Here is a 19,321-nt window from a genome sequence, read left to right as displayed (position 1 = left end):
CTCTTCTGGCAACGTGTTGTTGCTTATGGGCTTGCTTGGATCATGTGATACTGCAAGTGCTCCAGTGGAACTTGTTCCAGACACAGTTAATTTGGCTGCATCAGCAACTTCGCCATTGGGTAAGATCCCATCAGCAAACCAAACACGTCTTTGTTCTCTAGGCTGAGTCACTGCATAGAAAGATGAGATTAGCTTTATGAAAAAAATACATGCATGAGAAGAAATGAAGCTAAATGCAAAACAGTGATACAGAAATATATTTTCTAACACAAGCTGAACAATATCTGTAAGTGTTCCAAGACCACAATTAATCAAACGTCACAGGAACAGGTTTGAATTACACCCCAGGTCAGTTATGCAGATATGTTTTCATTATCACTCACACATATGTAAGATGACTATACAACTCCATGAGACCAGTCGTCACCTAGATTTCATGGTTTAAAGAAGAGGCATAATTATTTGCTGGGAAAACTCATAGTTCAAGGGTAATTTGAAATAAGATACGTTTGGCCTAAGCTAAATTTTATGAGGTGATTGAAATTAAGAACAGAATTGACCAGGGAGGACTACATTTTCAAGGATCCATACCTTCAGTACCTGGATGCTTTAAGACTCCCACTGGGACCATAACAGTAGGTGGTGGAGAGTTCAGCACTCCAGAAGCCTGGACTTGCTGCAAGGGAGGAATGGTAGAACAGTATTCAGCAGGATTGTTAGGATTGGGGCTCGGACTAGGGGCACTCAGCATATTCTCCAGGCTTTGAGCTACAAAAAGATAAAAATACAAGAAAGGAAATTGTTATCATGTAAAATTAAATTTAATAATTGTTTTCCTTTTATTAGAAATACAGAGATAATGTCATGAACTCATTAGCCATAGCAACTAAAGTTAAGGCAAACAAAGCAAGGGTTTAAATTAAAAGAATTAATTATTTCAGATTACCATTATGGAATTATTATCACCATGAAAGTAGGATCACAGAGCCAAGGCTACTGATAATAGATTTTTGATAACAATTTGGCTAGATTTTTCAAACAATGTTTGCTGAATTATGACTGGATTTGTCCTTATGTAGTGAAGATTGCTACAGGACTTTTTCCCCCAATACTTATAGAGACAAGCCAGAAGTCCAGAAGCTGATAGAGCAGAGGAGCAGAACTTGAGATGGGACAACATTAAAAAATTGCTTTGGGGTTATTAAGTATACACAGAAAATATTCCATAAACTAGAGGCTACTACAGAGAGGGTGTGTTATTTCATCTCTACTCCAGATTCCTCAAATTTCAGAAGGCATTCTATAAATGAGCAGATTGCTTCTGATCCGGCATTGCCTGATATAGCCCAATACCATGCTAATATAGTGACAGGAAACAACTAGCCTTTTGAACAGAATTCACAACCTACTGGCAATAAACATAACAACTTAACCTTATAGATGTTTTATATAGGTGTAATTCAACAGTGGCTTGTTCCCCTAGGACAGGGGTGTCAAACTCGCAATGTCACGTCATGTGTCACGATGTATCGTGATATTTTTTTTGCCATTGCCAGCAATGGGGTGGGCGCGGTTTTGCTAGGATGCATCCGGCCCACAGGCCGGCAGTTTGACACCCCTGCCCCTAGGAGCTTGGCTGCCTCATTCAATCCCAGCTGTAGCTAACTTCCAGATGATCTCCTAAAGCACGGGTGTCAAACTCACATGTCACGTGATGTGTTGAGACGTATCGCGACTTATTTTGCACTGCCAGAGCTGGGGTGGATGCAGCCTTGTATGATGCAGTTTGACACCCCTGTCCTAAAGGCAGCCCCACGTACAGTAATCCAATCAGGTGAGCATTAGAGCATGCATGATTGATATCAGTTTGTGACTTTGTTTGAACTTAGTAAATTAATCTCAAATGTAGTTACACTCTTTATTATTAAATCTATTTATTGCCCTGCCCACTTTGGGTAGGAGAAATGAATTAATATGTTTATGCTATGCACATTGAAATGTTTATCTTTTTAAACTTACAATTCAGTAACTATATCTGAGATCTAGGAACTGCAGCTACAAGTTCTGAGAGCAGAAATAGTGGTACCTGGCCTTCAGAATGTACACTTTGTGTTAAATATTTTTCATTCATGACAAATGTGGAAGATCTTTCATTAGGTTTCTACAACTGACAGCTGGATCTGTACATATGTGGATCCAATCCATTTACCGTAGGCCAACATATATGACAAGCGCTACAGAAAATACATACCCATTGCACTATTCCCTTTCTGGGTAAGCACCATTATGGAAAGTACAGAAAACGAACGAGAAGCAATAAGCAAAAAAAGTTAAAAGGTAGGAGAGGAAAGAAAAGCAAATAAAAGGTAAATCTAGCTTACACCACAACCATTTAGTATCTCTCTCCATTCCTTCCCATCCATGCAAAACATCTTGACTTCTACTATGTCTATACATTTTCTGTACTGCACTTTGTTCTTTAAACTTCCCATCTCTTTCTTTCTGAGGAACTTCAACCAACTACAGCTTTCTCAGTCTTCCCTCTTCTTCTCAATTCATTCTTTTGCGTGTGTGTGTGTGTGTGTGTGTGTGTGTCTGTCTGTCTGTCTGTCTGTCTGTCTGTCTGTGATGTGATCTTCACTCAACACTCTGTGTGGTCACTTACCCTTGTATTCAGTCCAAAGTCACTGAATACCCATTCAGTTTTGATCGCATATTTTCTTGTTTTACCATACATACGTCTTACCTATGCCATTCACACACTTTCAATTCACCTTTGTTTTTCCTGACATACTGTATCCAACTCTCAAAGCAGACAGAAACATGCTCTTATACACAGCAATTTGACAAAAATCTTTTCATGGCAACACACCAGCCACTGCCTTTATTTCCAGCCTTTATGCTACATATCATTTTCAGAAATTGTTAAGTTCTCCAGTAATTCAGTGGCACATACTAGATACTAGAGTTATTACTGGTATCATTCTGAAAATAGCTTTCTCATTTAAATTATTTCCAATATGAAAATAAATTACACCGGACTGCACAACAGCTCCCACTCATACATTAGAAAGGCTCCATTAACCACAAAGTAATGAAACTTGAGTATTGTTTCAACAATATTACTTACCATTCATAAGCACCGAATGGCAAATTACACATACTCTGGCTTCCTTCCTATCCATATATAGCAATTTGCATTTCAGACTACAGCACGCTGCACAGAAAACCTTCAGTAAAATAAAAAAAATATATTTACGTTACATCTAATTAAAGCAATTTGGACAGAATGCTCTATCTATATTTCCAACACAAGCATGTTCTAGTTTTTTCTACAGAATAAAACAAAATTGCTTAATGCTCATGTAAAAAGTCATTATATATTACATTATACGTTATATATGTAATATACTATACATATTTTAGACTGAATAATTTTATAACAAAATTTTTCCCCCACGGCAACAGATCAAGACGGATTAAGAAATAGTGACTGGCCCAAACTCCTCCAATAGCTTTCATGACAGAGAATGGACTTGATCTTCAAAGGGCTATCTTAATGAATGAATGAACCTTTACTGTCAAAGTACAACCATGTATACATTGAGATTGGCTGAACCTCCCTTTGTGCCCCCACCCCAACTCACAGTGACAACAAACCCTCCATCCTATTACACCATGTGAGCTAATTGCACAACACACCAGCCTCGCAAGTCAATCAAACATAAAGTTTATAAAATTATTTCCCGTTCAAGAGCCTAACAGCCCTACAGTATATCTCCTACCCGATGGTAGGAGAGTAAAAAGATACCAACCAGGGTGTGAGTTGTCCCTGAGAATTTTCCTCACTCTTCCAAGGCAGCGAGCCCTGGCGATGTCATCCAGTGGTGTCAGGGGACAGCCCACAATGTCTTGTGCTGTGCTCACCACCCTCTGTAATACTTTCCTATCCGCGGCTGTCAGACCAGCATACCAAACCACAATATAGTACGAGAGGGCGCTCTCCATAGTAGACCGGTAAAAGAGGGTCATTAGCCGTTGTTCTATCCTGTTCTTCCGCAAGACCCTGAGGAAATGGAGTCTCTGTTGGGCCTTTCTGGCCACCTGGGTTGTATTAACTTTCCAGGTAAGATCTTCACAGAGGTAGACTCCCAGAAATTTAAAGGAGGAAACTCTCTCCACACAGCCCACCCCCCGATGTAAAGTGGGGCAGGTTCTTCTTTTTTCCTCCGGAAGTCTAGCACCATCTCTTTCGTCTTGCTGATGTTCAGGTGCAAGTTGTTGTTGAAACACCATATGGATAGTTTTTGTACCTCCCCCCTGTATGCTGTCTCATCCCCACCTTAAATCTTAAACAAAGTTCTTCATTCAATTGTATTCTTTGAAAAAATATTTTAAAAACATATTATCATATATTGTTGACTTGAAATAAGCTTGAAAAATTAATTTTATTCTGACTGCCAATCCAGTCTTGCTCGCTGCCCATTTCCCCAGGATCATATAGGTTGTTAGGTGAGGGCCTCACGTTATCACAATGTAGAAAGAAGAGGGAGGCCAACAGGGAAGAGCAGTGGAACGGGTGGTTAAGTACCACCAGTGGCGCCATGGGCAGGTGCTACGGAACACAGGTAGGTGCTTAGGAGCACGGGCAGGTGGGTGGACGCATGGGTGAGAATGCGGCGGGACCTGCAGGCATGCCTTGTGACTTCCTGTCAGCTTCCCTATTAACTTTGCTTGTTGAAAGTCAACAGAGGAAGCAACAAATGGCAATCAAGTGACTGCAGCACAGAGTGTTGCAACTATCAAAATTGCCAACTGATTGCTAAGTGCCCTTGTTGTAATCACATGACCACAGGAACAATGCAATGGCCACAATTTCAAGGAACGGTCATAGGTCCTGCTCACTCAGTGCTGTCATATCTTTGAGCAATCACTGAATGAATGGTCATAGCCAGAGAACTATCTGTACTAATGCAAATAAACATATTAAAGGAATTGTGCATATTTCTTTTAAAAAAGGAATTGCCTGTATTAGTCATTAATTTTCTTTCAGCAATTTTCAAAAAATGAATACAATTCAATGTTGAAAATAACCTCAAAAACATTCAGAAAACCTGAGTGCTAGAATTGGCTATTTGAACTCTAGGCCGCCTATTATTTATTATTATTATTTTTCCAATTAAATGTAAGCCTACCTTTCCACAGGCTCTGCAATGGTGCCTTCTTTTAGTGAATGTAAATCTGGCCTCACATTTCATACAGTTTGGTGCTTGAGAATCTGGGACCCAAACTGGAGCAACTTCACCCAAAGCAGTAAATGGCTTTCTTGTATGAACACCCAACTGGCCAGCTCCAAGATCGTTGTCAGGGCTATCTGAGGCTGTTGCAAGGCACAAACTATTGGAAATCACAGAATTGTAGTCATCTGCATGCTCACCACTTGCATCTGTGACCAGAGCATTCTGCACTGTTTCATCAGCATAAATATTTGTTGCTACATTTTCGCTTGTTTTTATTTTTTCACTTATATCATTTTTATTTTTACTATTCCCACCACAATTTGGAGGAACCAAGTCATTTTGTAAATGATCCAGTAATGGCTTTGGAATCTGTAGTGTAAGATTTGTAGGCTGTTTTGGTCGGGCACCACCAAAAGGAACACTGAGAGATTGTAAATGAGCTGCTGATTTTACTGATGCTTCAGTTGATTCAGATGGAATCTGACTGCAGAGATTATGCAAACATTTTTTTCTCATTTGGTCACCAGAGCAGTTCGAAGTGAGTCCACTTCTTTCTGTGGCTTCATTTCCTCTTTGTTCATAAACATTACTATAGCATTCTGATTTGCTCTCTTCTATCTCTTTTTCCTCCGTTACAGAGTCTTCCTTAGAAGGCAAAGTCTTTGGAATATGAGCAATAACTGAGTTCTGTATTCCATAGGAATCACAATAATTGGGCAGCCCACTTGACAACGATGTCCCCATGACATCAACTGGACTGGAATTTTCAAGCTCATTTATAGATGACCCTTTTAAATCCGTATCTATTTCCAACATGCCATCACTGTTACCTGCACTGATACTACACCTTTGCTGCTGTGCTTCATTTTCTGCGTTTATTTGTTTTCCCATTTCATTTTGTTGAGTCAGTTCTTCATTTGTCATCTCTCGACAATCTGATGAATGAGCAGCAGTGCTGAATAATTTACTTGGGTTGAGTTTTTTATCGTGTTTGCCAGCTTCATTTTCAACAGCAGTAACATCTTGAGGGGTCAAATATCCATCAAAAGGTTCACAAACATTGCCACTTCCCAGTACATTCAACTTACATGCTGTAGAGAACTCAGCTATCCCTGACTGAACTTCTGAAGCTGTCTGCTCTGTCACCGAAGTCTTCATGGAAAAGCTATCGTTGTGTGTATTAGGTGAAGAACCTTTGATTTCCAGTTCTGTTTTCTGAGCAACTACATCAGTATCTAAATCTTCAACTGATGCATATTGTTCTTGCACTTTAATGCTTGGGTCAAATGACCTCTGAAAGGGAATTCTAATCCCTGATGCAGTAGTTTGTGAGAAGTGAGTAACTTTATTTGCCTTATCAATCTCCTTTAACAAAGAAGAGTCACTGGATGAGCAATCTGAAGCAGTAGCAGCAGCAGCAGCAGCAGCAGCAGCAGTGATATCATGGTTAATAGAATCTTCACCTGCATTCAGACTTGTTGCTAGTACTGGTTCTTTTTCAGTATCTGTATCTTTTTCAACAGACCCATTTACAGTAATATGAAGATGACTGGTTTGTTGGACTTCATTATCCAGTGTAAAGCTAACAGTATCCATTAAAGGGGGGCTGCTATAACTTTTACAATCCAGCAAATCATTTTGTAATGTTTTTTGGTCACAGTTATGCATGACTGCTACAACTAGAACGTTTTTTTCTTCTGGTAAACAGTCTATACTGCCACGTTTTTTCCCTTCATCATCAACAGAGTTACACTGAATATCTGGATTACTGTTTCTCATAACCAACTGATCATCTGTTGTTGCCTGCTCATCAATCCACATGTTTGTGTCTTCTTGGCTCATATTAGGATCTTTGCCATTAAAACAGTAATCCCCTCCTCCTATAGATGTAGTGGCTGTATGTGACAAGGAAAAGGATTTCAATTTCTCTGGACACTTAGAAATGGTTGATTCATTTACACTGGCTAGAGCTGGGGTTAAAGTCAGTCGATGAGGAGGAGGATCTAGGATCTGACTCCACTTTGCTTCCAACATAGGTGAAATAGCTTCATCTAACAAAGAAAAAAACATTGATTGAAATCAATTTGCATTAAACTAAACACAGATACTAAAATTTACAAAATATAAACAAAATAAATAGAATAGAAATAAAGAGAACTAGAAAATAGAAATAAAAACACCATTACCACAATAAGAGAGTTGGAAGGTACCTTCGAGGTCTTCTAGTCCAACCCCCTGATCAGGCAGGAAACCATATACCATTTGTCTGAAGTGGCATAGGGTTTCCTGCCTGAGTAGAAAGTTGGACTACAAGACTTCCAAGGTCCTTCCAACTCTGTTATTCTGTATTCAGTTATAATTTGGACCCATTTATCTTCACATCAAAGATAAATAACTTTCCTTTTATCAAAGCTGCAAAGCAACAGAGGAATATCCAACAATACTAGAAAATAAATAAATGTCAGTAGATAAAATTGAAATTAAAATTCAGTTTAAATTCATTTTTTTCACAAAATGAATGACAGCCTTAATTAAAGTTACCTTTCATTCTCTTATTTCATTAACAAAATATCCTCCAAAGGCATTATCAAGATTGGAATAGTAGTTGCTGAATTCTACATATCTGGAAAAAAGGTAGTGAGCTATGCTACTTTTATACATATAACTACTGTATTTCTCTGAGAGTAAGACCTACCTTGAAAATAAGCCCTAGCTTGATTTTGGGGGGTGGGCCTAAGCCCTACCCCCAAAATAAGCTCTAGTTTTGGGGCGAGGCACATGCCTAAAAATCAAGCTAGGTGTGTGTGTGGGGTGGAGCTTACCGCTGCAGCCAGGCCTCCCATGGATTGACACATGCTGGCCCACTTCTGTGGCCAAAGAAGCAGCTTCATTTTGCAGCTGAGAATGGAGCTCTGGCCTGCATTTTAAATCAGAGGCCTTGCCGGAAGGCCTCTGAAGCCAAGAACCGAGCTATGGATTCAATCTGTAGCTCGGTTCTCGGCTGCAGAGGCCTTCCGGAAAGGCCTCTGACAGTGAAATGCAGGCCACAGGAGTCTGAGCTGCAGAATGAAGCTGCTCCTTCGGCCGCAGAAGTGAGCCAGAAGTGGGGGGTGAGGGCTGTCGGTGCTGCTGCCATGAGGTGAGTGGAAGGACACTCCCCCAAAATCAGACCTGGTGCCTCTTTTGGAGGCAAAAAAAGTCAAGGTCTTATTTTCGGAGAGACACGGTATCTTTAATGACATAGTAAAGATAGCAACAGCAAAAGATGCATCTGACCAAATACTCTCTGCTTTCCCATTTTCTAACAGTTCTCCTTATAATATATGTATGCCTTTTCAAGCTGTTGTGCTCTCTATTACTCTTGCATGGCCATTAGCAACAGTGTGTGTTTGTGTTTGGATGAAAAACCTTTAACATTACAACAAAAAGAAAATTAATCAATTGACTCATGTGTTGTAACACAGCTACCACATTCCAATTGCAAAGAAACAACTATTTCCATTCCATTACTCCATATCAGGGGTGAGGAATGATGGCCACTGTTGTTCACCATTGTTCCCCACCCCTGCTCTATATGAAGAAAAAATTCAGTCCAATTAGTGAATAAACATTATTCCCAAAATGACAGCTAAAATAAATACCAAAGGCTATATTTTAATCTTGAGTGCTATTTATTAATATACAGAATCTGCTGTCATAATGGTCATTAGTTTATATATCCTTAAAATACTAATTCGTAAAGGATAGTTTTATCAATAGGTATTAATCTTGATTCCTAGATAGAATCTTCAGATTAAGAGGCAGTAACCCATTCAATCTCTGTTCCTGGGAAGCAAAATTAGAAGCAGACTATTATTTCTGTCTACTTGTAGGCTTCTTAAAAATATATAGTCAGTCAGCCTCAGAAACAGAATGATGAATTTGATCAATGACTGGTGTGATCCAGCAAGACTTTAATTATTTGTTTGCTTAGTCGTTTTGAAGTTACAAACCTCCATGTAAGAGAATGGAATGTATAAGAATATAAAGGAATACAAAGATATAAAAGATGTACAACAAAGTTATTACCTTATATATCTGTAAAATTATCATTCCTATCCACCTCAAGTTCTTTATTACAGAGGAACTCACAACATCTTAAATTATTCTGAATTTAATGTTAATTATACTGACTATATTGTACATGGCCCAGAGCTACTCTCTGAGGGAGAAAGATAGTTAAGAAATGTGAAAAATAAACAAATGAATTTTTAAAGTGCACTTTAGATCCTAGTTCCTCTCTTTTGCCATTTTCCTAAGATAATTTTAAGCTCATCAAAATCTTTTTAAACAGTTACAAAACCAATGGTTTAAAAAACCTTAATCCTAGCACAACAAAACTGCAATTTCAAATGAAAATGGAAACCATTTACAGAAAAATTATCTGGAAATGATGAACTATGGAGGCCTCCTGCTGAGATAAAAAAAATGGGAAGCAGCTCCAACTCAGCTGTGTATAAGACAATAATAGAGACTAAATCAATCACAGGCATAAATTAATTAGGAATTTAAAGTTAAAATGCCCTGTGAAACTTTAACATATCCTGGTGCTATATAAACATCCAGAACACTGCTAATGCTTTGTATCTTTGCTGAGTGGCAAAAATACATTTACACCTATTTTAACAAAAATGTTTTTTGTCTTTTCTAAGCATGTGGGCTGTTCCTATATTTTGAATATTTCTAAGCAATATAGTTAGTAACTAACTATCCTCGAAGAAATGAAAGGGTCTACTGAGCCCAAGTAGCTGTAATTTGAGGGACCCCCAATAAAAGATTGCTCAACACTGAGCACATACAGTAAAAGCAAGACCATCACAACCACTATTTCCATCAAATGATTTTTAAAATCAGACTTTTAAATTTTTATTCTGGGATTTATATGAAGGACCAGTGCAAACAAAAGGTAATGGAGGCCTTAAGCCCTTCTGCCTGTAACTGGTATGCATGTCCCATCAAATTGCTTCCTATGTGTCTCCAAGCCCTTGACATCATAGCTTCCCCACACAAAAGGATTTCCACAATTCTATCTACAGTTATATAATTCAAAGCGATTGCCACAGGAAGAAACAAGAAGGGAAGTCCGCTGTCACCAGACCTAATGCAGTATGCAAACTTACAGAAGATTCAACTCCAGTCTTATCATGAGGCAGTGGAATTAGCAATCTATGATCATAAATGCTAGTAGCAGGGCATCTTTCTGTACTAAGTATACTTAAGTGTATACCTAATACTTAAGTTATAATTGTGAACTTGAATAACAAGAGGTAATGGTTGGAAAGTTACCGTTCTTTATAGCAGGAAGGGTATCCGTTATCTTTGAGTTATAACCAATTAATATTTTATCTGTCCTAGTTATAGCAAGATACAGATTTATATAATTATCAACTTTTCTTATCCAATGAATATGGGAACATAATTCATATCAGACTAAACAATTTAAAATATTTAAGTGTGTTTCTACCTAATAAAATGTTAAGTTACCCAGTGCTGTTTTCTTTTTTTTTCCTCTCTCCAGCAAACGGATAAATGACTACAGTGGATAGGAAATACAGGCAAAGACTAGACCTAAATTCAGTTTATGTCTCCAGTCCTAACAAAAGTTGTTCACCTTCATTTTGTTCAAATTCATCTAAAACCTTATCAAGGTTATAAGCCTCTGTCTGGAAATAGTTCTCCATTTGTGAGGAATGTCACCCAGAATCTTGTTTGAACCTGTGAAGTAGACAGTTATGAAAATTTATGATGGTATTTGCAGATTACCAAGATACAAATACATTTCCTTTAAATTCAAGGCATTTTACAGTAGTTCAAAAACATCACATGATAAAATTCTGTTGTTTTTCATTCCTCTCTTCCTAACTATGCATGCATATAAATGACACATAAAATGAATATGAAATATTTTAACATTAACATGTAATTGCTCAAATTTGTTACAAGCAATTAAATCATGACTGGTTTGTGGAAAGGTTTTGAGGTTAATAACTTAATAACTGCTGAATTTCCAAACATTAAATTGGATAAACATTATAAGAGAACAGATCAGCTAAAAGTATTGGTATTTACCACTCTTTCTCTAGCAATCCCAATTTACTGTGAAATAAATTGAAACTGACACAAGTAAATGGCATCCATCATTCTTTATTCCCTAGTCCAACGGTCCCCAACCCCCGGTCCATGGACCAGTACCCGTCTGCGGCATGCCAACAACCGGTCCGTGCAAACAAGCAAAGCCCCATCTGTGGGATGCAGGCAGCACACAAAACCACGCACCCTCCAGTCCGTGTAAAAAACTTTCTCCACGGAACCGGTCCCTGGTGCCCAAAAGGTTGGGGACCTCTGCACTAGTCCACAGAGCAAACACTTTGCTTTTGGTATCTGTCTTTACATGTCCTTGTAAATTATAAAGCAAATAAGTATGAGGCTTTTTGCTTTATGTGGCAATTATTAACACATTGATCACCTTGCTATATTTCTATTCCTCCTGAGGTCTTGAGTCAAAGCATAATAGCATCAATTTTTAGGAAGAACTCTAAGGCCCACTTTGCCATGCAACATGCATCATCTGTGCACATTTCAAAGGTGCTTCAGACATTGCACAAAGACTCTGCTATTCATTACAGTAGTCATATTTTTGTTCAAGGTTCTGCCTGAGCCTGAAAAGAAGGCTAAGCCTATTTTAAGAATTTCTTTAATAAGTCAACCTATTAAAGCAACCACATATTTTTCAGGCTCAAATGAAAGCATGGAAAAAATGTGGCTGCTTTAAGTAGTAGCAGTCATTCATTACACTCACAAGATCCAAAGCACCTCTTCTGAATCATTTTTAATAATGGACACAATTCTTTAACAAGGTTTTATCTACAATTGAGAAAAAGCTAAAGAAAAGGAACATAACATGCTAAAAATTACATATTGGATGATAAGATTTAGATAAAATTCAGATAAAGTTTCCTATTCTGTAACTTCTGGACTAAACAAATAACTGCCAGAGCACTTGGCAACTGGTTGCAAAATATACAGAGTCACTCATATCAGGATCTTCACCTTCATGTTATTCTACTATAAATTAAAACAACGACAAATCTAGTCTACAAATGGAAAGGAAGAGAGACAGTGGGGGGGATCTATAGGGGAGGAAAAAAGAGCAAAGCATCATTTACTGTTCCAATAAGTATAATGTTTCATTTCCAATAAGATTGTCAATAGAGCAAATTCATAAGCACTGAGGATGCAAACCACTAAATTTTTATTAATATTTATTATATCAGTCTCTAATTTCACACATTTCAAATGCTGAAAAATAATCATACATTTTAAAATCTATGTATGTGAACACATAGCAATCTACATACATACTCTATGATGGTTATACTGTATAGTAGGCACCATTCAATATTGTCTGAGGCAAATAGTCTCAAATTATCAACAGATAAATCAATAGCCTTTTCTGTCTCTATTAGAAGTACATGCTTCAGCTTTATTTTCAAACAGCTTAGAAGAAAAAGAAGTACCGTATTTCCAACCCTTCATTGCAGGTACAATGAAGTAATACATTAGTAACAGGAACCGCAGGAATAGTAAAAAAAAAAAAAGTAAAAAAAACTCCCAGACTAAGCTATACTTAGTCTGGGAGTTTGAAAAGGAAGATATGTATGGAAGGAAAAGATAGGAGTATGTACGTTTGAAAGTTATTTGAGGCTACATTGCTCTCTGCATAATAGATAAATGCATTTGTAAAGGAATATGAGTGAAAGATAGAGAAAATGGTCATGAGTAAATAATCAGATGACTGACAAAAAAGAGAAGACAGAATAGTGCGCACTTGGAGATTTGGTACCAACTATCCTAAGTATGCAATCCTCCAATACTGTACTTCTCCTGAAATTTTACTCCCCAGACTTTTAAACCAAATTCTCTAATAGTAGCTGAATATATAAGATCTAATTGTGTTTCCTAAAATTGAATTAGTTTAGCATCCTCACTATAAACGCCAATGAAAAATGCTTCCTGAGGAAATTGAAGTGGTCAATTTTGAAAAATGCATCTATGTTTTTATTTCACTTTACTGATTATAAAATGATTGGCAGCACATCATCACCTATAAATAATGTACAGGATCAAAGATTTCCCAGGATTTTTTTTTCCAGAACTGCTAAGTAAAGCAAGAATAAAAACATTTTCAGTTATCTTTCCAATTTCTAGGTGGGAATGTTAATGTCTCAGCAGTTTGTGTGACAGTTTATATCACAATGATTTTTATTTTTTTACTTTTAAGAGTTCAACCTTGTCTGACAATAAAACCACAATATAAATAGTAGAAAAAAACACAGCAGCATATAACTAATCTAAAACCATAATTAAAAATTCAATCAGACATATTCACAGTCATATCCATTTAATATAGCCAAAGGCTCACCACTATTGCTGGACCACCAGGCATGATGGCACAGCCAAGTCTTCAAACCCTTCCTAAATGCCAGAAGGGAAGGTGCCAATCTAAGTACTGGGGGGAAATGATGCTCCAAAGGGCAGCCGCCATGGCAGAAAAGGCTCCTTTCCTGGGTCCCATCAGATGACATTCCTTAGTCGATGGGACCTGTACCATGCCTCTCCTGCTGGATCTGATGAGATAGTACAGTAGATATAACCATGGAGACACAGTATATCAAATATTCTGGTCCCATGCTAAGTAAGGTTTTATTGGTCAATATTAGCACCTTAAATTGCTCCTGGAAGCATACTGGTAGCCAATGCAGCTCACAGAGCAGAGGTGTAAATTGCACTGCTTGAGGAGTGCATAGAACTGCCTGATCCATTGCATTTTGCACCAGCTTCAGCTTCTAAGTGCTCTACAAGAGCAACTCCATGTTGAGCATGTTGCAATTCATCTGGGAGGTATCCAGTGCATTTTAAAATTATTGTATAGGTTGTCCTCAACTTACAACCACATTTGGAACTATAACGTGTCGCTAAGTGATGTGGTCGTTAAGTGAGTCATTACATGACTGCACGCAATTTTACCTTTTTGCCACAGTTGCTAAGTGAATGTCACAGTTACTAAGCAATTCAAACTTCCCCCATTGACTTTGCTTATTGGAAGCTGGCTGGGAAGTTTGCAAATTGTGATCCTGTAATCCCAGGATACTGCAACCGTTATAAACACATGCAAATTGCAAAGTGCCTGAATCATGATCATGGGGAAGCAGTGACGGTCATAAGTGCAAAGACCAGTTCTAAGTTACTTTTGTTGCCACCATCTTTAATTAAAATAATCAATAAGTGGTCATAAGTCAAGGACTACCTATAAATTCTATCAAATTTATTTTTGAGAATAACTCTTTAACATTGCCATATCAGAAAAATATCAAAGATGTAAATACACGAATTATGAAAAAATAATTTAAAATTCTAAGATACAGTATCACTTACCATGCCTTACCTTTAATCTTACAAAAGCGTTAAAAAACAACTCAGGCAATGACTATCCATCATATATACTGCAAAGTCAGATCTTTCAGTTGAATCTCTATGCTGTGCTTGATCCTAAAAATGAAACAACCACCACATATAAGGTTTCATTCAGAAAACAGAAATATAGCTAATATGTCTACCATTTTAATAACCATTAAAAACAGTACAGATGCCACTGCAGGGATCCATCAGTATATTTTGCTATAACATTAATCATACAGATCCTTTCCAAACAACTATGCAACAAAAATATGTGTTAATGAATGTACTTCACCTGCTTCACATTGGAATATACATTCATTGCTCTGTATACTTCTAAAACAGACATAATTGTAGATGACAACATCTGAGATGCTAGCTCATCAGGACTTGTATTTTTTTATGGAGGCTGGGTAGTAACTAATCACAAAAACTGATCAGTGCCAACCTCCACTTTATTATATTGCTTATATCATTATAAGCAGAAAATCTAGCCCTTGCTATGATTGGCATTTGTCATCATTACTGTCAGCATTTATTATACAACTCTATAAAGGTTGTTTGTAACCTCCTTCAGTAGGCAGAACCTTGCAGTTTGAACCCACTGCTGTTCAGATAAACTTGGTTCAAGTAGATTGTGGGGTTTCCAGTTGTAAATTGAGTCACGGGGGAAAGAATTTACTAAAACTGGGGCTTGTCCAGGATTGAGCAGGACAATATGTTGAGATTCTGTCTCAAAGCTAAGTACTTTTACACTATCTCCTTGAAGCCAAAAGGGGTTAAGTGGGAGGGGCAATGTTTGTGGGCCCTTTTTTCTTGTGTCTCAGGTTCAGAGGTATGTCTCCACCCCTGTTCCTACTGTTTCTGGATTGTCCATTTCAGTAGGCCTGGATGGGTGAATGTGTTATGTAATGAGTTAAGGAACAGGTTAGGAATTAAAGTGTCAGGTTTAGGGTAAAGAGCTGAACCGCTGAGTGAATGTGTGGAAGATTTCCTTTTAGGGTTCCCATGTTGCATTAATTCCTGCTTAGATACCCTGCCTTTAATTCATAGTTCATAATTATCCCTGTTGGATCAAAATTTCTAGCAGCAAACAAAAAAAAAGGTAAGTTACACCACTTAGTCTTCAACCAGAAAAAACTAGAAGTACTGTACGTACATTTAGTTAGCATTTTCTTGATTGACAGAAATCAGTTCTGATATACAGATTATAAGAAATAGAAAGGGTTGGAGATGTCTAACATGTTTTGTCTGAAGAAGCCGGGGAAGACATGACAACTTACTTGGAGTCATGCAAAGAAGGGGCAGAGCAATTCATAGATGCTTCAGAAGAGACAACATGAAACAGTGCATTTAAATCACAAGGAAGTACATTAGATTTTAGTGGAACATCAGGAAACATTTCCTAATAGTAAGATATGTTCAACAAGTGATAGTTTTTAAACAGAAACCATTCCTGTTTAATTCTTATACAGTAAAGGTAAAGGGTTCCACCGCACATGCGTGCTAGTCGTTTCCGACTCTAGGGGCCAGTGCTCATCTCCGTTTCAAAGCCGAAGAGCCAGTGCTTGTCCGAGGACGTCTCCGTGGTCATGTGGCCGGCATGACTAGACACCAAAGGCGCACGGAACGCTGTTACCTTCCCACCGGAGCGGTCCCTATTTTTCTACTTGCATTTTTACGTGCTTTTGAACTGCTAGGTTGGCAGAAGCTGGGACGAGTAACAGGCGCTCACTCTGTTACGCGGCACTCGGGATTTGACCCGCCAAACTGCCGACCTTCTGATCGACAAGCTCAGTGTCCTAACCCACTGAGCCACCGCGTCCCTTTCTTATACAGTAGGTTGGGTTAAATTATCTCCAATGTCTTCCTACACTTACATTCTATGATTTTAATAACTAAATAAAGCTGATATTTATTCTCTCCAAGTATCGATGCAGGTAGCATTATCAGCAAACGTTAAATGGTTGTTTATGTGATGCTGTTGCTGCCTAGATGAATTTCCGGCTGATGGTGCTACTCTTGCCTGTTGTCTAGGATAAGTTCCTGGAAACCAGAACATATTCCTGGTTTTGGATAGGGAATATAGCACTGAAGATTCTTCCTTACAAATAAGGCATCTCATAACTATACTTTCATTCATCCTGCTTAAATTGATACAGATTTTGAATTTTCACAAAATATTTGTGTAAAAGGGTATATAATTATTACACACTAGCAGAGAAATAAAAGTATCAAATTCGGCCAGAATTTGTTGAAAATAACAATATTACAATGTTCCAGACATAGAAAGTAAACAATGAGTATAACAATGAGTGTGTCTTTCCACTCATCAACTTAAAAGTATGTATAAAATAAAGATGAATTTGCAAAACCATTGAAGGAAATAACATTTTATCTTTTAAAAACAGAACATCTTCTTTTAAGTATTGTTATGACCATATCGCTGCTCCACAAAATGCTCTTACAAGAATATCACCAAATTGACAAGGTGATAAAATGTTGTACAAAATGCCAATATCATTCTTGAAGTCATACACATATGTGAAATACAAACAAAGATTTCATTCACAGGCAGCTAAATCAATGAACAAAGCTGCACAACAATTTCAAAGCAATTTATTATTCTTTACAAACTGTATCACAGTAACAAGTCTCGGAAGTTAATATACTGCACTGTACGTGACAATGTGTTATTTATTTTGACTGACAGCTGAAAGGAAAACAATAACAGGGTATAAGCCAATGCCACAAAATGAGAATTCAACATGATTGGAAGTTACATTGAAGATGTTTGTAGTGTGTTCAAAGATTTCGTTTTTCACAATATATGATCCATTTTTGAGAATTTGGAAACTAATTTCAAATTAAACGTTTGATGATGACATAAAGGATGTGGGCTTTGCCATTAGAAAAATAGTTGGGAGTTTCCAAGCCCAATGTAATTTTCAGCTGCCGTAGGGATGCTATAACCATCAATAAAGAGAGCAAAGGGACTCTCCTTTGAAGAGATTTGAAACACTTATTCAGATTTTCTTCTACTTGGGTTAAACTGCTGTTTGTGAGTTTTTTCATGACGCCTTATGTCTGTGTCTTTTTTTTTTCATTCCTTTCCCCAACTCCCTATAGTCTCTCACATCCACAGTGCTTTTTTTGTAAAAGAAAAAGGTGCCGGAACTCACACATGTCATACAACCCGCCTTGCCTACGCTACAAGGTTCCATCCAAAAAAGGTGCCGGAACTCCGTTCTGAGCGTTCTATGAGGAAAAAAAGCCCTGCACATCCATAATAATAGTTTGAGACTTTGGATCCCTCTTTCTTCAGATTCAAACCAAAGCCTTCCTGTTTGATCTCTGCTATGGAACAGGAGGGTCAATCTGAGGGCGGCAAAATTATATTTCAAACTTCAAGTTTGCACCATTCATAAAACTATGTATACAAATATAAGATATTATCAGATTCCAGATTCTACATGCCAGCCTAACCTTTAAAGGGAGTGGAGTAGGAGTAGGAACAGAACAGAATAGAAGTGCAAGATATTATCAGATTTCATGCCAGCCTAACCTTTAAAGAGAGTGGAGCAGGAGCAGGAGCAAGAGCAAGAGCAGAACAGAACAAACCAGAATAGAATTCCTCGGGATGGCACAATTGGGCATTGTATGCCAAAACAACTAGGCACAGGGACAGATTTTCCCCCCTCATGCCATCACTCTGCTGAACACTTACCGTAATTCTCTCAGTGCTGCCTAATGTCTATTAACCCATGTAGTGTGGCTGTAGTTATCATTTATCCTTATCTTCTTTGTTCCCTCTTTTATTGGTATTATTACTGTGTTTCCCTGAAAATATGACTAGGTCTTATATTAATTTTTGCTCCAAAAGACGCATTAGGGCTTATTTTCCAGTTAGGGTCTGTATTTGGGGAAATATGGTACTAAATGCGTTCGTCTGGCTGATTATTTTAACTGGAGCTTATTTTTGGCTTTTATTATGACCCTCCTGAAAAATCATGCTAGGACTTATTTTCCGATTGGGCTTTATTTTTGGGGAAACACAGTATTAGTTCAATCAGATGTTCAGACTGGATCTGGGTTGTTGTGTTGTTATTATTGTTATCCTCATTATCTTTATCATCTTGCTTTTGGAGTGGAGCAACAAAGTGCTTTTGTACCAGAGACAAATTCATTGTGTGTTTAATCAACTTGGCCAAATAAAGTATTCAAGAAATATAGCTATATAAAAGCCAATATTCCCTGCCATTGCAAAAAATGCTCAATAATTTCTAGCTTCATCTTGCAAACTGAAAATGTGTTGCATTTATATTTAAGCATTCAAAAAAACTATATTCTGACACATACTGAAAAATACAATTCCTTCATGCTTTAAAATTATTATGAGCTGAATTGTGCAAAATGTATTAACCTAAACTTGCATGCTTTGGATGTTGGACAGTCAACATGCATCACATAATAGGGATTTTTTGTTCCAATATAACCAAAATATGATTGTTCCAAACAAATGTTTTGGTAGTTCAGAAAAACGGTGTAAAAATAGGAAAAAACCAAGGGTGAAGATTTCCTGTATG

At 37.6% G+C, this 19,321-nt stretch overlaps 1 protein-coding gene across 4 annotated transcripts in view; it reads right to left on the bottom strand.

The window, feature by feature from the left end:
- ZFYVE9 (zinc finger FYVE-type containing 9) overlaps positions 1-19,321 on the bottom strand; it is a 54,267-nt gene that overhangs the window by 20,588 nt on the left and 14,358 nt on the right. The window contains exons 2-8 of one of the 4 annotated variants that reach the window (XM_081324133.1): positions 14,715-14,828; positions 13,702-13,906; positions 10,891-10,994; positions 5,196-7,291; positions 3,131-3,230; positions 592-768; positions 1-170 (exon numbers count right to left, since the gene is read on the bottom strand). In XM_081324133.1, the coding sequence (XP_081180259.1) occupies positions 1-170; positions 592-768; positions 3,131-3,230; positions 5,196-7,291; positions 10,891-10,960 (2,613 nt within the window). In that variant the 5' untranslated portion in view covers positions 10,961-10,994; positions 13,702-13,906; positions 14,715-14,828. The remainder of the gene's footprint in view (positions 171-591; positions 769-3,130; positions 3,231-5,195; positions 7,292-10,890; positions 10,995-13,701; positions 13,907-14,714; positions 14,829-19,321) is intronic. The other 3 variants (XM_081324131.1, XM_081324134.1, XM_081324132.1) reach the window with 3 other exon arrangements.

This window comes from Vipera berus, assembly GCF_964194415.1.
Source record: "Vipera berus genome assembly, chromosome: 3".
Classification (NCBI taxonomy): Eukaryota; Metazoa; Chordata; class Lepidosauria; order Squamata; family Viperidae; genus Vipera; species Vipera berus.
This window is presented reverse-complemented; position numbering and strand designations above follow the sequence as displayed.